This window comes from Xenopus laevis, chromosome 2S (genome assembly GCF_017654675.1).
Source record: "Xenopus laevis strain J_2021 chromosome 2S, Xenopus_laevis_v10.1, whole genome shotgun sequence".
In the NCBI taxonomy this organism is placed as follows: domain Eukaryota; kingdom Metazoa; phylum Chordata; class Amphibia; order Anura; family Pipidae; genus Xenopus; species Xenopus laevis.
This window is the reverse complement of record NC_054374.1, coordinates 30,976,129-30,996,711: the sequence shown is the minus strand read 5'-3', so window position 1 is coordinate 30,996,711 and position 20,583 is coordinate 30,976,129. Positions and strand designations below refer to the sequence as shown.

The 20,583-nt window shown below is 39.2% G+C and overlaps 1 protein-coding gene across 10 annotated transcripts in view; it reads right to left on the bottom strand.

Moving 5' to 3' along the window:
• The window catches only part of cdkl5.S (cyclin dependent kinase like 5 S homeolog), a 177,788-nt gene that overhangs the window by 33,985 nt on the left and 123,220 nt on the right, over positions 1 to 20,583 (bottom strand). For 9 of the 10 annotated variants that reach the window (XM_041583556.1, XM_018249045.2, XM_018249048.2 and 6 more), the window contains 4 exons: positions 17,267 to 17,387; positions 11,849 to 11,908; positions 10,313 to 10,403; positions 4,966 to 5,155 (listed from right to left, as the gene is read on the bottom strand). In XM_041583556.1, the coding sequence (XP_041439490.1) occupies positions 4,966 to 5,155; positions 10,313 to 10,403; positions 11,849 to 11,908; positions 17,267 to 17,387 (462 nt within the window). Of the gene's footprint in view, positions 1 to 4,965; positions 5,156 to 10,312; positions 10,404 to 11,848; positions 11,909 to 17,266; positions 17,388 to 20,583 lie in introns of those variants that run through there. The other variant, XM_041583561.1, reaches the window with a different exon arrangement.

Here is a 20,583-nt window from a genome sequence, read left to right as displayed (position 1 = left end):
GATGCACCGAATGCAGGATTCTGCCTTTTTCTGCAGGATTCAGATTCGGCAGAATCCGAATGCCTGGCCGAACCAAATCCGAATTTGCATATGTAAATTAGGGGTGGGAAGGGAAATCACGTGACTTTTCGTCACAAAACAAGGAAGTAAAAAAAAATGTTTCCCACTTTTTCCTTTCCCACCCATAATTTGCTTGTGAAATTAGGATTTGGTTCGGTATTCGTCCGAATCTTTCCCGAATGATTCAGGGATTCTGCCAAATCCCCAATAGTTGATTCGGTGCATCCCTACTGGATATGTTGATGGCCCTAAAATTAATTTGCCGTGGGGCCCAATATCATCTAGTTATGCCACTGTCTTCTGCAGGCAGGGGCGGATTTTGGCACAAAACGCAAAATGCTGCGTTTCGGCACCAAAGTCCAACGCTTTTGCCTGCACCCGAGCAGAGACAACGCTTCTAGGTGTAGGCAGAACAGGAGCAGTGGGGGAGTGGATTCTCGTCTTGTCTTTCTCCACAGGCCGAGATCCGCAATCAGGTGTTCCCAGCCTAAAGTGATGGAGCATTTGGCTAGTAATGTTTACATGTGTTTTATTAAATAATGTGCACTGTTCATGGCTGTTTGGCTACTGTTAATAACCCTGTCAGATCAGCACACTATTGTGGACATAGCAACGTAGCTATATATGACTGCTGTAATAGTAACAAATCACAACACAAGATCAAACTGTGATTGTCCTGATGGCTGAGTTGTATTTGGAAATAAAGGGCTAGAACTAGAACCTGACCACCAAACAGGTATTAAATGATGAAACAGGCATTTTGCATCCTATTTGCTTCCCAGCTTGCATGTTCTAAGTGATGAACAAACTAAGGGTGTTCTAGGGGACCCCAATGTGCCACCCACCTCCTACACCTCCTGTATGCAGTAATAAACACAGACAGGGCTGCACATATAGTAAAGCAGAGTTGTACCCTAGGACAAAACATACAAATCATTTTTCAGGTTTTGCACCATTTATTCTGAATAATCCCAAATAAATAAACGACTCATTCCTTCCTCCCTTTTGCCATTTGAGCAGGGGTGTAACTACCGGGGGAGCAGGGGATGCAAATGGGCCAGAGCCCGCACCCCCGCAGGGCCCCCCCCCCGAAGATTGTGCGCGCTGCAGCCGGGCTGGAGTCGGCTGCAGCGGCACAGAAAAATTGCGCACACGAGGGAGTGGGCAGGCCCGTCTGCACAGCTCGCACCAGGGCCCGCCCCCACCAAGTTACGTTACTGCATTTGAGACATTTCAGAGAGCTTAATACTTTGCAGCCAAATAATTAATAAGGACACACCTTGTCTACAAGCAGAATGTGAGAGAAAGTAGTTAAGGGCCTTGCCAGTCTTTTACTGTGCAATAAATATGTTAAATAAAACCTGTACGACTGTGGTATACCGCAATATATGATTAACCGCTCATCCTAAAATAATGGGCTTGTTAGAAAAAACCACGCTGGCACCTTCAGTTTCTGCTATAAACTATGAACAAAAACACAGCTTTAAAAACATTTAAAATGATTCATTTCGGCTTTCTACATTCAAGCAAAAGTACAACGTGAAAGTGGAAAATGTAAAAAGCATTCTAGAAAATCTGCCGGTGATGTACTCGTTGTATTTCTTTCAGCTCAATGGCTTTAATAGCTCCTTTTGGGATAACAATAGAATGTGAATTTGGGACAGCAGCAGAATGCAAATTCATGAAGTGTTCTTCCAGTAAATGTAAAACGCTATCAAGTTTCCTCGTATCCCTTCCAGCGAAAGAAATGTATTTTCCCTGCACTCTTCCCAAAGGAATCAGCCAGACAACGATGGCAGCTACTGTGGGTCGCTTATTGTTCCAAGACTGAGTACAGTATAAACTGCAGGCCTTATGGGACTCAAAAAATATGTAATGTTATCGCCTCATTGTCTTGGTATCACAGGGAACACATTACTCAAGATACGGCATCATACACTCACACTGCACACAGGTCCCAAAGTAGCGAGCACTGCATAATGTACCCGCTGCACAAGTAATACGTTCTCTTAGATGCCTCATATGGCAAAAGGGAGGAAGGAATCAGCCATTTATTTCTCATCTAGGAATATTTAAAGGGGGACTATAGCGAAAATGAAAATTTAATATAAGCTTCCTCATACTGAAGTAAGAAACTTTCTAGATATGATCAATTAATTTCATTTCTGAAATAATCAAGTTTATGTTCACTATCCCTCTCTCAGCATCTGTTTCTCTTCAATCTGTCTTTATGCAGCAGTTGGGTGTCAGATATTCATGGACAGTTAGATATAATATATCTTATGGGGGGGACTCCTTTTGCCTAGAAGATGTATTAGAGCTCACTCAAATAACTGATTCCAGTTAACAAAATAACCGCTTTTTGCGCAAATTTTGCATGTAGAGAGACATGATGTCTGGTGATTTTAATAGAGTGAGCGCTAATGCATCTTTCAGGGAAAAGGAGCCCCCCATAAGATATAAAAAAGCCCCCTAAAATCCTGCCGCCCTAGACCCGGGCTTTGGTGGCCTCTCCACAAATCCAGCCTGACTATTGTTCAGACTAGTGGCTTATTTTTATTCTAAGATTTACACTTTTTATTTCTGGAAATATTTTAGGGACTACCGTCCCTCTTTTTTAAGCACAAATTCCAGATTTTTGCCTGCTTTTATCTGTGGAAACACAGTCAGTGCTACTCAGAGAGTATCTGCACCAGGACACTGTGTGAGTGTGAGTTTCCTCCAGAAAGGTTGTTCCAAATACTGTATCTTCTAGTAGGTTAACTGTCTCACTCATGGCAATGATTGAGGTTCAAAAAAAAAGAGGTTAGTAATTTTAGTAGAATTTGAGGAATAGATTGTTTGAAGAAGGTGTGGGATCCTTTAAGAAATGCACGGCCCAGATTTTGGGGCTCCTAAAATGGGCTGTGCCCAATGCAACTCAGTACTTACAGGATGCTTTTTCACCCACCCACACAATGGGCACATCTGCCAAACATTAGTGCACAATCTGCAAGGCTGAATTGAATTTACCAGTACCAGCTCATTTAAAGGGTAATTCAAGCCGTAATAAAAAAAACCCCTCCCCCCTACCCTGGGTAGACCCCCTCCCCCCCCCAGCCTACCTGCCCCCCCCCGGGCAAATGCCCCTAATTTTTTACTCACCCCTCCATGCAGATTTTGGAATCGGATTTCACGGCCGCCATCTTTTTCTCCGGTAATCTTCGTGTCTTGAAGGCATTTTCGGCACATGTGCAGTTGGGAGTAAATTTTCGGACCCGAACAACTGTGCGTGCACCGAAAGTCACAAAAGTTTCCGAAATTTTTTTGGAAATTTTCATGACTTTCAGTCTCATGCGCAGTGGTTCAGGACCGGAAATTTACTCCAACTGCGCATGCCCCGAAACTTCAGAAAAAGAAATAGAAAGAAGATGGCGCCCGTGAACTCCGAGGCCAAAATCTGCATGGAGGGATGAGTAAAAAATTAGGGGCATTTGCCCAGGGGGGGCAGGTAGGCTGGGGGGAGTAGGGAGGGGGTCTACCCAGGGTAGGGGGAGGTTTTTTTTTTTACATACGGGTTGACTTCTCCTTTAAAGGAACAGTAAATCCAAAAAATTAAAGTGTTTTAAAGTAATCAAAATATAATGTACTGTTGCCCTGCACAAGCAGATGTGTAGCAATGGGGGCAGCCATTCAAAGATGAAACAGGAGAAAAGGCACAGGATACGCAGCAGATAACAGATAAGCATGCTCTATAGCATACAACAGGATTCTTCAGATATTATCTGTTATCGGCTGCGTATCCTGTGCCTTTTCTTTTTCAGACTCGAATGGCTGCCCCCATGGCTACACAGCAGCTTGTTAATATAAATATAAATAATATGTAATGGATGTGTAAATTAGATACAGTGTGGCCATGGTCACCCACAAGAAATGTTCCAGGGGAGGGCAAAGTCATGAACCAAAAGCAATCTATTTCAGAGATGCCTTCTAATATGGAAACCCATAGCATAAGAGGTGCGTGAAATGAGTTTCCAAAAAATGTGGTCACGAGGGTCCCTGTCACATCACTGAATTGTCATTGTCACGCGCAACACGTTTTTCAAAGTCGCTCGAAATTGCCTCGTGAGGCATGGTAATTAGGGGGTGTGGCCACAAAAATGGTCGTGGTCACCAAAATTTCGGCGCACTACACGCGCCAAATCTTTTTGTCCCTCTTCTGTTTCCTAAATGTTGGGAGGTATGCACTCTAATGATACTTTGTATAGCTAAAGCATAATATTTATGGGTGTGTGACAATATAAAGTGAATAAAGTACCCCCTCTTGTAAATTATAAAGATATTTTAAGTTGCTGAGGAGTTTCATGACCATATAAGAACATGAGGCCAAAGGAACTCTGAGGTAACTTATAATATCCTCGTATTTTTCAAATGGGGGTACTTTTTTTTTTTTACACTATAATATTATAATAATATGTTTCAGTGAGTCATGTGACAGAAATGACATCACTGCTCACCGTTTATAACTAATGACATCAGAACTCACCGTTTATAAGGATATAATTTACAAGATATTCATGGCTTTTGTATATTATATAGTGAATAAAGTACCCCCTCTTGTAAAATATAAAGATATTATAAGTTACCGAGGAGTTTCATGACCATATAAAAACACGAGGCCGAAGGTCATGGAACTCCGAGGTAACTTCTAATATCCTCATATTTTACAACTGGGGGTACTTTATTTATTATAATACACAAATTTCAATGAGTCATGTGACAGAAATGACATCAGAACTCACCGTTTATAAGGATATAATTTACAAGATATTCATGGCTTTCGTGTATTATAAAAATATATTATAATCTAAAAAAAAAAAAAACACATATAATACTCTGGCATTTCAAGAGTGTTTTCTCACTCACCCGCATTCCATGGAAACGAGGGTTGCTGTAAAAGAGTTTCATCTGCTCTCCTGGAAGGGGTCCTAGAACTTTCTGGATAGTGAACAGCTGGTCGATTTCACTTTCCCCAGGAAAAAGGGGTTGCCCGTCACTGAGCTCTCCTAGAATACAGCCCACAGACCACATGTCAACAGCCTTTCCATATGGAGCCCTAAAATAAAGCATAATAATATGGCCACTTGTTAATGCAAATGTATTAGCGTTTGGATAAGATTGTCAAGACATTTCTTGCAAATGGAAGGCCAAAGACTTTTGCCTACCATTTTAGATTTTACTTAGTATGCGCCTCCAAAGAAATCAAAATTATTAACAGGATAAGATTGCATATGTACTTCTAAAAGCTATACACATATTTTCTGAAGGTATTAGTTTGTATTGGCACACCAAAGTGCACTATAAATAAGTTATCACTTCTGCAAGCCCACCAGACAGAGAACTCCATCGTTTGGAGGCATTCACTGTTTCAATCCCACGGCTGGGCAGTTGCTCTCAGTACATACTGACTAGCAAAACAATCTGTAGAAATTGAATATATATATCTACTTTGACTATTTCCAATGGCAGGATTATTTCAGGGCCTTCCTTACAACTAAATATCTATATCAGGGGCATAACTACAGAGGAAGCAGACCCTGCGGCTGCAGGGGGGCCCAGGAGATATAGGAGCCCAATGAGGCCCTAAATAATGAGCAATTTCAACATATATTGGTAAAACAAGGGACAACCTCTGGTTATGTTGTAGGCCATAAAATTAATTTGCTGTGGAGCCCATCAATATCTAGTTATATCACTGATCTATATAATTCTATTCTACCATTCTATCACTCGCTTCCTTGTTCTTTACTGCCATTTTTATCAAAGCCTCCCCTTTTCCTCCAGGTCATATATCCAAAAGTTGTTTTGCTTTGGCCAGAGCGCACCAACCTCTTTGCATGAAATGCACCTTTTATAGGTTATATTGTTTTTATCAGTAGTAGACAGAGTGATCAGCCATAACTCTCACTAACTTTACTAGTCAAGCATAAGAGATGTTTATTCTTCAACCAGGCTCCATCCCTAATGGGAAGTATAGCTTGATCACTTGGTGCAAGCAAACTATAGAAGGCTGAACATACTGTAAGTGCATACTCTCTAATAACTATAGTCAAAGGTACCTAGTAAAGCTACATCACAAAACCCCTGCCAGTCTCTGGATATGGACAAAACAACAGCTTGTGCGAGGCCACGCATCCCAGTATTTACCTCTGACTAAATTATTTTATATCAAGAGGGTGTCTCTAGTGATGGGCAAATTTATTCGGCAGGCACAAAATTGTGCGTCAAATGTCGCCGCTGTTGGAATTGTCGTTGGCATCAATTTTGACGCTTGCAAATTGATGCCGACGTCAAAATGGGACAAATTCGGCCATCGCTAGTTTCTCCTTTAAAGGGGATATATCGAGAAAATTAAAATTTAATATAAGCTTCATCTCACTGAAACAAGACACTTTCTAAAAACAATCAATTAAAAATTCTGTACCATTTAAGAAAGTTACTCTTTAGTATCTCAATCTCCCCAACCCGTCACTCTTCATGCTGAGATCTAGGTCAGATTTTGATTGACAGGTAGGTCTAATACATCTTTTAGGGAGGGGGGGCTCCCTTTCTTAGCAGAACAACTTAAAGGAAAACGTTACCCCCAATATGAAAATTTAAGCAAAAGATAGTTTATATCAAATTAGATGGCATATTAAAGAATCTTATCAAACTGGTATATATAATTAAGTAAATATTGCCCTTTAACATGTCTTGCCTTGAACCCCCATTTCGTGATGGTCTGTGTGCTGCCTCAGAGATCACCTGACCAGAAATACTGCAGCTCTAACTGTAACAGGAAGAAGTGTGGAAGCAAAAGACAGAACTCTGACTGCTAATTGGCTCATGTGAAGTATATTATTATGAAAATGGCATGAAGCAGGGTTTTACATATGAGTTGTTTTATGTGATATCTTTATAAAGAGACCTACATTGTTCTGGGGGTATAGTTTTCCTCTAAATAACCAACTCCAGCACAAACAAAAGGTAACAAAATAACAGAATCTGGCAAACACCCTGCACACAGAGAAACAGGCTTTCCATCAGAGCCGGTTATTTTTAACACCTACGTTAAGGGTGCAACCCCACCCTAAAGCATGTATTAGACTGTCAATCAAAAACTGACCACCTACTGCATAAAAAAAGATTGAGGAGATACAGGTTGCTCAGAGGGGGAGAGTGAATTGTAATTTGATTATTTCATAAATGGCACATAATTTCTAATTGATTATATTTATAAAGTTTCTTATTTCATCAAGATGAAACTTACATTCAATTTTCATTTTCTCGATAAATCCCCTTTAAGAATTGAAGAGACAGAAAGGTCAGAAACAGCTAATCAACGGCTCTAAGGTTCGGAGAGGCAACAGTGTAAATGTGCTGTACTAGGAACGAATGGACTTGCCCTTTATACAAAAACAGCATTTTTAGGGCAAAGTTGCTGAAACAAAACACAGATAAATCCCTGGGTTTCATATTACCCTACATTATTTCTGGAAAACCCTGACTGGGGTACAAACAGTTTCATCGTAAACATGGGAAAAAGGTACTAAAATGAGTCCATTAAACAGAATTAAGCATTAGGGCCTCCTAATATTAACTCCTTTACCAGCGCTGAGCTTGCTCCATTCTTGCTGGGATATACAACCATCTTAACAGTCTCTATAAATAAAATCCATTGCATGAACTGTAACCCATCTGCTGAGTTGCTAAAGAGATTCCTGTAGTGCCAGAACATGCCAAGCTCTGTCTTGCAGTAATGTTAATACATGGCAATATTTTGGCACTGCAGTTTGATGGTTGGGTTAATAATGTAACTCGGTTTTGACAATGGCTTTCGCAGGTAATTCTGCATGTACTAATTCTGCGTGTCAAAGCAGCACTTAATCATGTCTCTTAAGCCCTGTTTTACTATTAGAACTGTCCTGCGGGAATGTTGGGTTCTGCCAATAAATATGCTAAACAAATACAGATATTGTATGTGCGTAACTGACTTCAGAAAATGACTTAAAGGGATACTGTCATGGGAAAACATTCAAAACACATCAGTTAATGGTGCTGCTCCAGCAGACTTCTGCACTGTAATCTGTTTTTCAAAAGAGCAAACTGATTTTTTTTATATTTAATTTTGAAATCTGACATGGGGCTAGACATATTGTCAGTTTGTGCCCCCACTCATGTGACTTGTGCTCTGATAAACTTCAGTCACTCTGTACTGCTGCACTGCAAGTTGGAGTGATATCACAACCCCCCCCCCTACCACCACCACCACGACCAGCAGCCCATCAGCAGAAAAATGGGAAGGTAACCAGATAACAGCTCCCTAACTCAAGTTAAAAGCTCCATGGTACATATAACAAGAGCACTCAATAGTAAAAATCCAGGTCCCACTGCAACTCCTACAGTTACATTGAGTAGGAGAAACAATAGCCTATCAGAAAGCAATTTCATAGTGCAGCACTGGCTCTTTCTGAGAGCACATGACCAGGCAAAATGACCGGAGATGGCTGCCTACACACCAATATTACAACTAAAAACAAATACACTTGCTGGTTCAGGAATTACATTTTACACAGTAGAGTGAATTATTTGCAGTGTAAACAGTGTAATTAAAAATAAAAACAACACCATAAAAATCATGACAGAATTCCTTTAAGTACAAGCTTTCTAAAGTTAACGTGGAAGTACAGTATTTAATATGGGGGCGTCTGCCATTTTTGTTTGTTCTCAATATGTGCTCTACAACTTTAACCAGTGCTATTAGAGGTCAATAAGTGTAAAAGAGAATTGGTGGGGCATTACTATTGGGCTGCCTGTAAAACAACCAAAAGCGAATGCATAGATGATTTTTTTCTTTTCAGCATTCCTATGCCTTGGAATTTGTTTCACTATAAATCATTTTATATCCCTATCAAGTGTGATTTTAATATGTGACACAACTACAGCACATTTACAGTAAGGACAAATTGTATGGTTTTGTCTACACAACAAAATATCTAAAATTATGGGAAAAAAAGTCAATAGTTTAAGAACATTAAAAAAATAATTCATTCCAATACAGTTCCAATGCATAAATATATGATTAAGTACATAAACATTAATTAGAATGGGAAAAAAAGAAAGATACTTTTCAAACACCCTTCATGCTTTAGGAAATGATTTGATACTGCATTACTAAAATACTAATTATTTTGCTGGCCTTTGGAAGAATTCCCAGACTGAGATAATCCTAGCAAGATTTCTTGCATTTATGGACACTTCAATTAGTCCTTAACAGCAACGGAAAAAGTTCTTTACACATTGGCTTCTCGCAAATGTTTTTTATTGAAATTTATCATGTACTGTCTCTTTAAAAATTCTACTTCGACCATTCGCCGTCTAAAACTTGCCGAATTGCTGTTTTAGCCTATGGGGGACCTCTGCTAATTGCCACATATCTGCAACTTTTAAGGGTTAGAAATGAAACAGTTATTCAAAAACCTGTTACCCAGAAGGCTCTGAATTACAGAAAGGCTGTCTCCCATAGGCTCCATAATATAAAAATTATCTGAATTTTTAAAAATGATTTCCTTTTTCTCTGTAATAATAAAACAGTAGCTTGTACTTTATCCCAACTAAGATATAATTAATACTTATTGGATGCAAAACCAGCCTATTGGGTTTATTTAATGTTTACATGATTTTCTAGTAGATTTAAGGTATGAAGATCCAAAATATGGAAAGATACGTTATCCGGAATAACCCCAGGTCCTGAACAACTGGGGCAACTAAATATGTAATTGTCTGACCTTTCCTCCCTTCCCTGCCGTTTTAAGCCCTCCACCCAGTTTCCTACCACTTATATTCTCTGGCCTGCCCTTGACCAGTCCATTCCCCTCCACATAACATCAACAGCCCGCCCATTTCTCATGACATCACTGATCGACTCATACAAATAGCAAATAACATCTCTGATTAGCACCTCCCCCTGCGGGCCACTAAGAGTCCATCAGAGAGGTGGCAACCCCAACTATATACTATATAAGAAGTCCTACATCAACCCTTCCCTTGTAGGCTTGCTTATCTCTCAGAATTGTGGGACTATAAGCTGTGGCATAACTAGAAGTTTTTTAGTAATGTAGTAAAAGTAATTTTAATGATGCCATTATATCATAAACAGGATATTTTGCCCTTTTATTATACTTTCCCAATATGAATACATTTACAAATAGGTATGTGAAGGAAGAACACTCACCCAAGAAGCAATTCCGGAGAGCGGTACCACCTTGTAGCCACATACTCTGTATAGTTGGCATTGCTGCCTTCAGACAGATTCCGTGCAAACCCTGAAACAGTAGATACCATATTTATATTCTTGAGAGAGAGGCTCACTTAAAGGAAAACTTTACCCCCAATATGAATATTTAAGCAACAGTTTATATAAAATTTTAGTGACATATTAAAGAATCTTACCAAACTAGTATATATATTTAAGTAAATCTTGCCCTTTTACATCTCTTGCCTTGAACCCCCATTTTGTGATGGTCTGTGTGCTGCCTCAGAGATCACCTAACCAGAAATACTGTAACTCTATGGGGCCGATTCACTAACTTCGAGTGAAGGATTCGAAGTTAAAAAACTTCGAATTTCGAAGTTTTTTTTGGGCTACTTCGACCATCGAATGGGTTACTTCGACCTTCGACTACGACTATCGAAGGATTCGAAGTAAAAATCGTTCAACTATTCGACCATTCGATAGTCGAAGTACTGTCTCTTTAAAAAAAAATTCGACCCCCTAGTTCGCCATCTAAAAGCTACCGAAGTCAATGTTAGCCTATGGGAAGGTCCCCATAGGCTTGGCTATCTTTTTTTGATCGAAGGATATTCCTTCGATCATTGGATTTAAATCCTTCGAATCGTTCGATCGAAGGAATTATCCTTCGATCGTTCGATCAAACTATCTGCGCTAAATCCTTCGACTTTGATATTCGAAGTCGAAGGATTTTAGTTCCTAGTCGAATATCGAGGGTTAATTAACCCTCGATATTCGACCCTTAGTGAATCGGCCCCCAACTGTAACAGGAAGAGGTGTGGAAGCAAAAGACAGAACTCTGTATGTTAATTGGATCATGTGACCTAACATGTATGGTTTGTTTAGTTTGTTTGTGTGCACCGTGAATCATAGGATCCAAAGAGGTGGCCCTTATTTTTTAAAATAGCAATTTTCTATTTATGATTACCCAATGGCACATACTATAAAAAATTTATATTATTATAAAAATGGTTTATTTACATGAAGCAGGGTTTTACACATGAGCTGTTTTATGCAATATCTTTTTATAGAGACCAACAGTGTTCAGGGGGTCCAGTTTTCCTTTAAAGCAGTAGCATATCCCCTCCTTGTTTAATATGAGTTCAATGAATAGGGCATGTGTTGTTCATACTTTTTTCCTATTGCGTTAATCATAAAAACCCAATGGTTTTCATTGAGCAAATCAGGGATATTGAAGCTACTCCATGTTTGGTTCTTGCAAGGCAGAGAATTAGATTAACCCCCTTTGTTGTGACCACAGATAAGCAGAAGTCCATTATTTTTACTCAAACTATATTTACTTAAATTCGCAAGGTAAAAAAAAACCTCAACCTTCCACCACTAAAGCATTAGCACGGGAAGAAATAAAAACAATCATGGGTGTTCTCTACAAGCAGCCCATTTTTTAAGTATTATTCAGTCTGAAGTCATATTTTTTGTAATATAGCAAAGATGCAAAATATTTCTCTCTGAACTTACCAAAGTCGCACAGCTTAAGGACATCATTATAGCTAATTAAAAGATTTTCTGGCTTGATGTCTACAAGGAACAGGCAAAACATGACAGATTAGAAATCACAACAGAAAAGACTAAAGTTGGATTTCGCTGCTCTTTCTACTTTAACAAGCCAAGCTCAGCTATTTATCGTAAATACAGATTTAGCACTTAAAACAGCAGTGTGAATGAGGTTTGAGTTGCACTAACCTTAAATGCAAGTTGGACTGTGTGCTATAATAGTACAAAAATACCCCAATGCGCTAATAGTAAAAATGCAACATACTTACCAACTATGAATTAATTTTGAATATAAATGCAGATTAAACTCTATGGGATATTGTAATTTAGTAAATTCATGTATCACTGAAACAGCAGATCTATAATGAACATTTGAGGATTTATATGTAAGGATTTCTAAAGCTTTTTTGAAATCAAACACTGCAAGTAAAGCCATGGATGTGGCCATTGTTTTCTATGCAAATCTGAGTTGCTTGCATAAAGACTAATGAAGGACACCACAGTGAGTTTTACATCTTAAAATAATTTATCACAGAAGACAACAGCTTGCAGTAAAGACGGTGGCAAGTTAAATATACTACAGTATAGCAGACCATGTAATACCTTTCAAGGTTAGGAAATGTGAGCCTAGAGATACACAGGCTAGTATGCTACTCATTGGATCCCTATCACATGCAAATACTGTAGCTCTGCACAGGAATAAGTTACTTCTACTCTGGGTTAGAGTGCTAGGTATTGGGTGAGAGTGCTAGGGATTGTGTTAGAGTGCTAGGGATTGGGTTAGAGTGCTAGGTATTGGGTTAGAGTGCTAGGGAGTGGGTTTGAGTGCTAGGGATTGGGTTAGAGTGCTAGGGATTGTGTATGGGTTCACAGGCTCACTTAATAACTGCACGAATGGTTCAGCTCAATCTAGTCAGTGGCTGACTCAGGATATGATTCAAAAAGCTTTAATACAAATTAATGTAAACAAGGCTCCAGGGCCTGATGGCATACACCCCCGGGTTCTAAGAGAGCTTAGTTCAGTTTTAGACCAGCCCTTATTTCTGATTTTCTCAGATTCACTGTCATCTGGTATGGTGCCTATGGATTGGAGAAAAGCTGATGTTATTCCAATATTTAAAAAGGGATTACGATCTCAGCCTGGCAATTATAGGCCAGTAAGCTTGACATCTGTGGTGGGCAAATTATTTGAAGGCTTGTTAAGGGATCACATTCAAAATTTTGTCCTAATGAATGGCATTATGAGCAACAATCAGCATGGCTTTATGAAGGATAGGTCATGTCAGACGAATTTGATTGCATTTTATGATATGGTAAGTAAGATTCTGGATAGTGGGGGGGCAGTAGATGTGATCTATTTGGATTTTGCCAAAGCGTTTGATACTGTGCCCCACAAACGACTGCTTTCTAAACTAAGGTCTGTTGGGCTTAATGAAGTCGTTTGCACATGGATAGGAAACTGGCTACAGGATCGGGTACAGAGGGTGGTTGTTAATGGTACATTCTCTGCTTGGAGTAAGGTTCTTAGTGGGGTCCCCCAGGGCTCAGTATTGGGTCCACTTTTATTTAACTTGTTCATTAATGACTTAGGGGAGGGTGTTGTAAGTAATGTATCAGTGTTTGCAGATGACACAAAATTATCCAGCCCAATTAATTCCATCCAGGATGTGGCATCCTTGCAACAGGATCTTGACAAACTGGCAATCTGGGCAGCTAAGTGGCAAATGAGATTCAATGTTGATAAATGTAAAGTCATGCACCTGGGATGTAAAAATATCCAAGCCACTTATACCCTTAATGGGACTGCACTAGGCAAATCCATTATGGAAAAGGACCTTGGAGTCCTTGTAGATGATAAACTTGGCTGTAGCAAGCAATGCCAGTCAGCAGCATCAAGGGCAAATATGGTCTTGAGCTGTATTAAAAGGGGCATAGAGTCACGGGAGGAGGGGGTCATTCTTCCACTGTATAGAGCACTTGTAAGGCCCCATCTAGAATATGCCGTACAGTTTTGGTCTCCATCACTCAAACAGGACATTATTGTATTAGAGAGGGTACAGAGAAGGGCAACTAAGCTGGTAAAAGGTATTGAAAATCTTAGCTATGAGGAAAGACTGGCCAAATTGGGGATGTTCACGCTGGAGAAGAGGCGCTTAAGGGGTGATATGATGACTATGTATAAATATATAAGGGGATCATATAATAATCTCTCTAATGCTTTATTTACCAGTAGGTCTTTCCAGCTGACGCGAGGTCACCCATTCCGATTAGAAGAAAAGTGGTTCCGCCTAAATATTCGGAAGGGGTTTTTTACAGTGAGAGCTGTGAAGATGTGGAATTCTCTCCCTGAATCAGTTGTACTGGCTGATACATTAGATAGCTTTAAGAAGGGGTTGGATGGCTTTTTAGCAAGTAAGGGAATACAGGGTTATGGGAAATAGCTCATAGTCCAAGTTGATCCAGGGACTGGTCCGATTGCCATTTTGGAGTCAGGAAGGAATTTTTCCCCCTCTAAGGCAAATTGGAGAGGCTTCAGATGGGTTTTTTGCCTTCCTCTGGATCAACTGGCAGATAGGTAGTTAATAAACAAAAAAAAAAAAAAAGGGTTGAACTCGATGGACATGTGTCTTTTTTCAACCTTACTTACTATGTTAGAGTGCTAGGGATTGGGTTAGAGTGCTAGGGATTGGGTTACAGTGCTGGGGATTGGGTGAGAGTGCTAGGGATTGGGTGAGAGTGCTAGGGATTGTGTTAGAGTGCTAGGGAGTGGCTTAGAGTGCTTGGGATTGTGTTAGAGTGCTAGGAATTGGGTTAGAGTGCTAGGTATTGGGTTAGATTGCTAGGTATTGTTTTAGAGTGCTAGGGATTGTTTTAGAGTGCTAGGGATTGGGTTAGAGTGCTAGGGATTGGGTTAGAGTGCTGGGGATTGGGTGAGAGTGCTAGGGATTGGGTGAGAGTGCTAGGGATTGTGATAGAGTGCTAGGGAGTGGGTTAGAGTGCTTGGGCTTGTGTTAGAGTGCTAGGGATTGGGTTAGAGTGCTAGGTATTGGGTTAGAGTGCTAGGGATTGAGTTGGAGTGCTAGGGATTGTGTTGGAGTGCTAGGGATTGGGTTACAGTGCTAGGGATTGGGTTACAGTGCTAGGGATTGGGTTACAGTGCTAGGGATTGGTTAGAGTGCTAAGGATTGGGTTAGAGTGCAAAGGATGTGCAGGGGGAAGCTAACAGTAATTAGCTGCATTGACAAAAATAGCCCTGCAAAAAGTAGGGTACTCATGAACACAAACATTCATACATTCAGACTGGCAAAAAATTGCTACAAGTTTGGCCTCTGGCAGACAATTCAATGGAGCAAGGGTTTCTTAGGATAAAAGTGCGCCTGCTCTGCTTGGAAGCACAGCTTCATCAACAGCCTGAAGAAATTAATTGCCTAGATTAATTATCTGTATTTACTGCATGATGAAAAAACATTGGGATGTAACTAAAGAGAAATGTGTTTCAGGGCCCTAGATTAGCCAAGATTGTGCGCTACACAAGGGAGGGGTATTTTTTCATTTATTTTAAAGTTGCTTTACATGAAAAATGACCCTGTACCTACAAAAAAAAGAGGAAAAACTTGAGTAAATGAAGGAAATTCAGAAGCCCTAAAACAAATAGGGGTTGATTAAAGAGAAGAAAGAAAATTGTGTCAATCTTATTTTTTACCCACAAGGCAATATTGCTCCCTGGAATTGCAGCATAATGGGAATGACATTAACAACAGTTTGGAAATAAAACTCTTGAACATATTTTTAATCAAAATGTTGACCAAATTATTTAGGCATGCATCAAAATGTAGAATACTCCATAATAGATTTTCGCAAATACCAAACTGAAACTAATCCTTATTGTATATTCAAATTTGAGAAAACTCTTTGGGGTTATTGATTAAAGTTCGAATGCTAAAAACTCGAAACGTTTTTTTTACGATAAAATCTGAATTTTTAATGGAAAAAAAACGAGAATTTTTCAAGATTTATTATACCCTGAGGCTGCAAAAAGTCTGAATCCGAAAATCCGGCATCTCAGACCTGCCGAGGTTGTACAGTATATAAGTGAATGGGATAGGTCCCTATTAGTGATGGGCGAATAAATTTGGCAGTCGCGAATTTGAGGCGAATTTCAGCGTTTCACCGCCGGCACATCACTACAAGGTACTGTTTTATTATTACAGAGAAAAAGGAAATCATTTTTAAAAATTTGGATTATTTGGATAAAATGGAGTCTATGGGAGATGGCTATTCCATAATTCGGAGCTTTCTGGATAACGGGTTTCTTGATGACTTGCAGTTATAAGATTAAAGGTGTAATAATAGATTTTCGCAAATACCAAACTGAAACTAATCCATATTGTACATTCAAATTTGGGGTTGTTTATTAAAGTTCGAATGCTAAAAACCTGAAAAGTTTTTTAATGGAAAAAACCCCCAGAATTTTTCAGGATTTATTATACCCTGAGGCTGCAATAAGTCTGAATCCGAAAATCCAGCATCTCAGACCTGCCGAGGTTGTACAGTACATAAGTGAATAAATCGGCAGTTGCGAATTCGAGGCAAATTTCAGCATTTCACCGCCGACTAATAAATTTGCGAAAGTGCGTTGAAAATTTGCTGGCGTCAAAATTTTTTTCCAGCGAAGCAAAACAGGACAAATTCACCCATCACTAGTCACTATCCTATTTGTAAGTTTCTGTTATGTGTGCTGGAATTAGCCCGAAAATCTGACTATTTCAGGAAAAAGCCCCCCCAAAAATCTGGAAAATTGTGCGATTCGGGTTTTCGCTCGATTTTATCAAGTTTTTACCTGATCCGATTAAATTTAACTTTTTAATGAATAAGGTCAATTTGAAGATTCTAGTTTGGTTGGACTTTTTTTAATTAATCAGAAAAATTCTGATTTTGATAAATAACCCCCTTCATGTTTAAACAACAAATTGTTTTTGTGTTCACTTGTCCAGAGCAGGTTCAGATTCAGTTTGGCTGATTCATTTTGAAGGATTTGTCTGAATCCGACAAGAAGCAAAAAAATAAAAATGGGTATCCATCCAAATCCTGGATTTGGTATATCCCTAAAATTATTACATTCAAAGCACCAGCAAACCTTTTTCATATGTACAGTATGATACTGAACACATCGCCATCAACTAGCCCATTAAAATAGGCAATGGAATTCCTTTACTCCTACACAATAGACACATACAGTAACTATAGTTGGCTAAATACAGTAGACGTTCCCTGTTCTGGACCCACAGCAGATGAATGACCCTTCCTTCATGGTTTAATGTGAAATTGGAAGACTAAATAGGTGGCAAAGAATATTATCCAATCAATAAAAAGATTCCTCACCTCTATGAACAATATCATTCTTGTGACACCAGTGAATTGCTTTGATTAGCTGATAAATGTAGTTTGTCACCTTTTCTGGAGACACTCCATTCGGCATTTCTTCCAGCAACTCAAGCATGTTCTGAATAAAGAAAAACAGTTCAGGGATGATCCCACAGCAGTGTAATTATTTACAGAAACAAATGCATGTAAAATGGTCGTAACTCAAGAAATTAAAACTGGCCAAGGAGCATTAATAGATTTTAGCTACTACACGTTCCAAATTTATACAAATAATTTTATTCAAAAGACCCAAATTATAGGGGGCCATTTAACAAGTGCATGGGAGGCTACAACGTGCAAAAAAAGGTCTTCATAATGGGTGGGTGCCTTGCTCCCAATAGGGTTGCTTTCTAGACCTTTGTTGAATTTCCAATACGTTGGGTCTAGAAGTAGCAAAGCTCAGATCCTTGACATACAATAACCAATTTGTATGATCAGTATGCAGAGTCAGCACCTCATTCATTCTCTAAATTCTTTCACTGGATCTAGTTGTCACCCACTTGTTCACTCGGTGCAGGCACCATATTATTGCCTTAGCCCATGATTAAGTGCCCTTACCTTAAGTACGAAACTCGTAGGGTAGATGGAGACGCAAGTATACATTTTTTAACTTTGTAATTAAAGATATATATTTTAACTTCAACTTTTTTGGTCCTGTGGGTCCGTTTGAGTGCCGGACAGCCCTGTTCTTTCTTCATATTCTTTGGCGTGCCACTACCTAAAGCTGGGGGTCTGGGGCTGGTGCACTACTACTACTCTACTACTTGGTGAGCTATTTACAATATATTCTGGGACACCTTATCCTCTAACTACTGTAACCATATTATTGCCACCAGTCTATGACTTAAATACAGGGCAGTGCCCCCATGTACTAAATGCAGTAAACAACCTCAACTAACACCAATAATGAATAATGAAAATCAAGCAAGAAGTCTGTAGCCTGTAAGTAACTCCCTGTGTATTATGTCCAACTTGGGTCTCACTAAAATTTTATTAGAATGCCAACTGCAACTGTTTGTAATTATAAAAAAGCACTACCCCTAAGTGGGCATTTACTGAGGACTTGCTCTCTGCACCTCACTCCAGATCCCAAATCTGCAAGGGTGCAGGATGGAGGAATGCCTACAAGACATGCTCCAGTGGGTGCTCACAGCAGGGCAGCACGAAAAGTGCAAAAAGCATGGGTTATTGCGTCAGACTTTTTGCACTTTGCACCATAGCACACCATAGCAGCCCTAAAATGCTTTTTCTTGCTTTAAGTGCATTTTTTAAAAAAAAAATGTTATTTGCATGGGTCACTGTGGGCCCCAGAGGCCTATCCATTCACATATTCTGCAAAGGCTAGCTCTCTATAGTCCAAACATGGATAGAAATTGGTCAGGGTCAGGTGAATAAACTACTGTGTGCCTTAAAAGGATTATCTTAAGTATTACAGCCAATAATGGTCCACCTAATCAGTTTTAAAGTGTTTTTAAGGGTATTACCCCACACTATACCGAAGTTGTAGGTACAATGATGGTTTTGTGATTTATAGGTGAATAGTTTTAACAGTAAGCATTTGATGTGAGGGTCATCATGTGAACCAGCCCACTTGGAGAAACAATAGAGTCATTCTCTAAGCAAAATCCATTAATGTTTTGTATTTTCCAGCTTACGTTTAGTGGCTCTCAACTAGAGTTGAGTATTGTCCAATAGTTTATCGGTATTCTGCAAAGACTCCCTGAGAAACTGTTTTTGGAAATTATTTTTACACATTCACTGCTATAGGTTTCACTAGCCAAAGTGCCTGTGCACAACTATAGCTGGTTACTCAAATACTACCTGTACTGTACATCTCTATAAATGTAGCATCAAGGACATATACGTCTTTCTTTCATTGTCCAAATAGACTACTTTTTAAACAGTTTTTTTTTTCTGCAAAAAGATAAAGAAAGATGAGGTTTGTTCACATTCTCATCTCATCGTACTGCAGTGCTGTGATTCAGAGCCCTCTGGAGTTGTATGCCATCATGCCGTATATGAGTCTAGACAACCAGCATAAGAAAGAAGATGCCACTGGCATTGAAACCCTTCCTCAGGGCCAATAGTCATAGCATGATTGAGAATTATCAGATGTACTCAGACAGTGATTCATTTGCAAGTAAATCTTTCATAGAGTCGCTACCTTAGTTAATGTATCTAATTCAAGCCTGAAGCAACCAGTTTGAAGGCCAACAGGTTTTTCTGCTACAGTAGTAATTGCACACTCTACGGGCAGATTTATCAAGGGTCGAATTTCGAATTTGAAAAACTGCGAAATTTGAATTCAAAAAGACCAACCGAAATTAAATCGTAGGTTTTTTTTTGGTTGAATAGGTCCGTTTTAGATCGAATAGGTCCGTTTTAGTTCGAAATCGAATCGTACGAATCGAAGTAATAGCGCATTCGATCGAATTCGATTCACAGTTTTTCCAAAAAAAAACTTTGATTTTGTTGACTCCAACTAGGTTCTAGGAGGTCCCCCATAGGCTAAAACAGCAATTCGGCAGGTTTTAGATGGCGAATGGTTGAAGTCTAATTTTTAAAGAGAGAGTATAAGGTGAATTTTCTAATTTTTTTTTAAATTCAAATCGAATTTGGACTATTGCTAGTTGAAGTACACAAAAATTAGCTCGAAATTTGAATTCAAATTTTTACTTCGACCTTTGATAAATCTGCCCCTACATATCCCTCTATCTAAACCAATAGCACAAACTATTGGATATTATATAAAGCTACATAAAGAGCATTAGAGGCATCAGTAAGAGATCAACCCAGTCCTCGTTTTTTTCCAAAACATTAATTGGGGCTAATTAAGTAATTTGCATGATTGCAGCTGCCCATAGCAACCAATCATTCACTAGTTTGACACTAATACAGTCCCTGTAACTTCCCAGAAGGCCAACGATGGATGTAAAATAAAATTGTGGACTATAAAAAAAATACAATGCAAATCAGATCACTATTAAAATAAAGTAGATTTTCACCAAGTGGCCAAGTCAGGGGTTAGAAAAAATCATTTAAATTTTTTGGCCTAAAGCCAATTAATTAGAAGAAGGTTTTTAAATCTAAGGGTCTGGCCACACGAGCAGATTCGGGGAGATTAGTCGCCCCAGTGACCCAGAGAGAGAGAGAGAAGAATAGAAAAATATCTGCAGAAAAATACTCAGCAAGACTCAATGAATAAAGCATAGAATGCACCCGAGACTAATGAGAATTCTTCCTTACTTAAGTTCATACATAACAAGTAGAGGAAA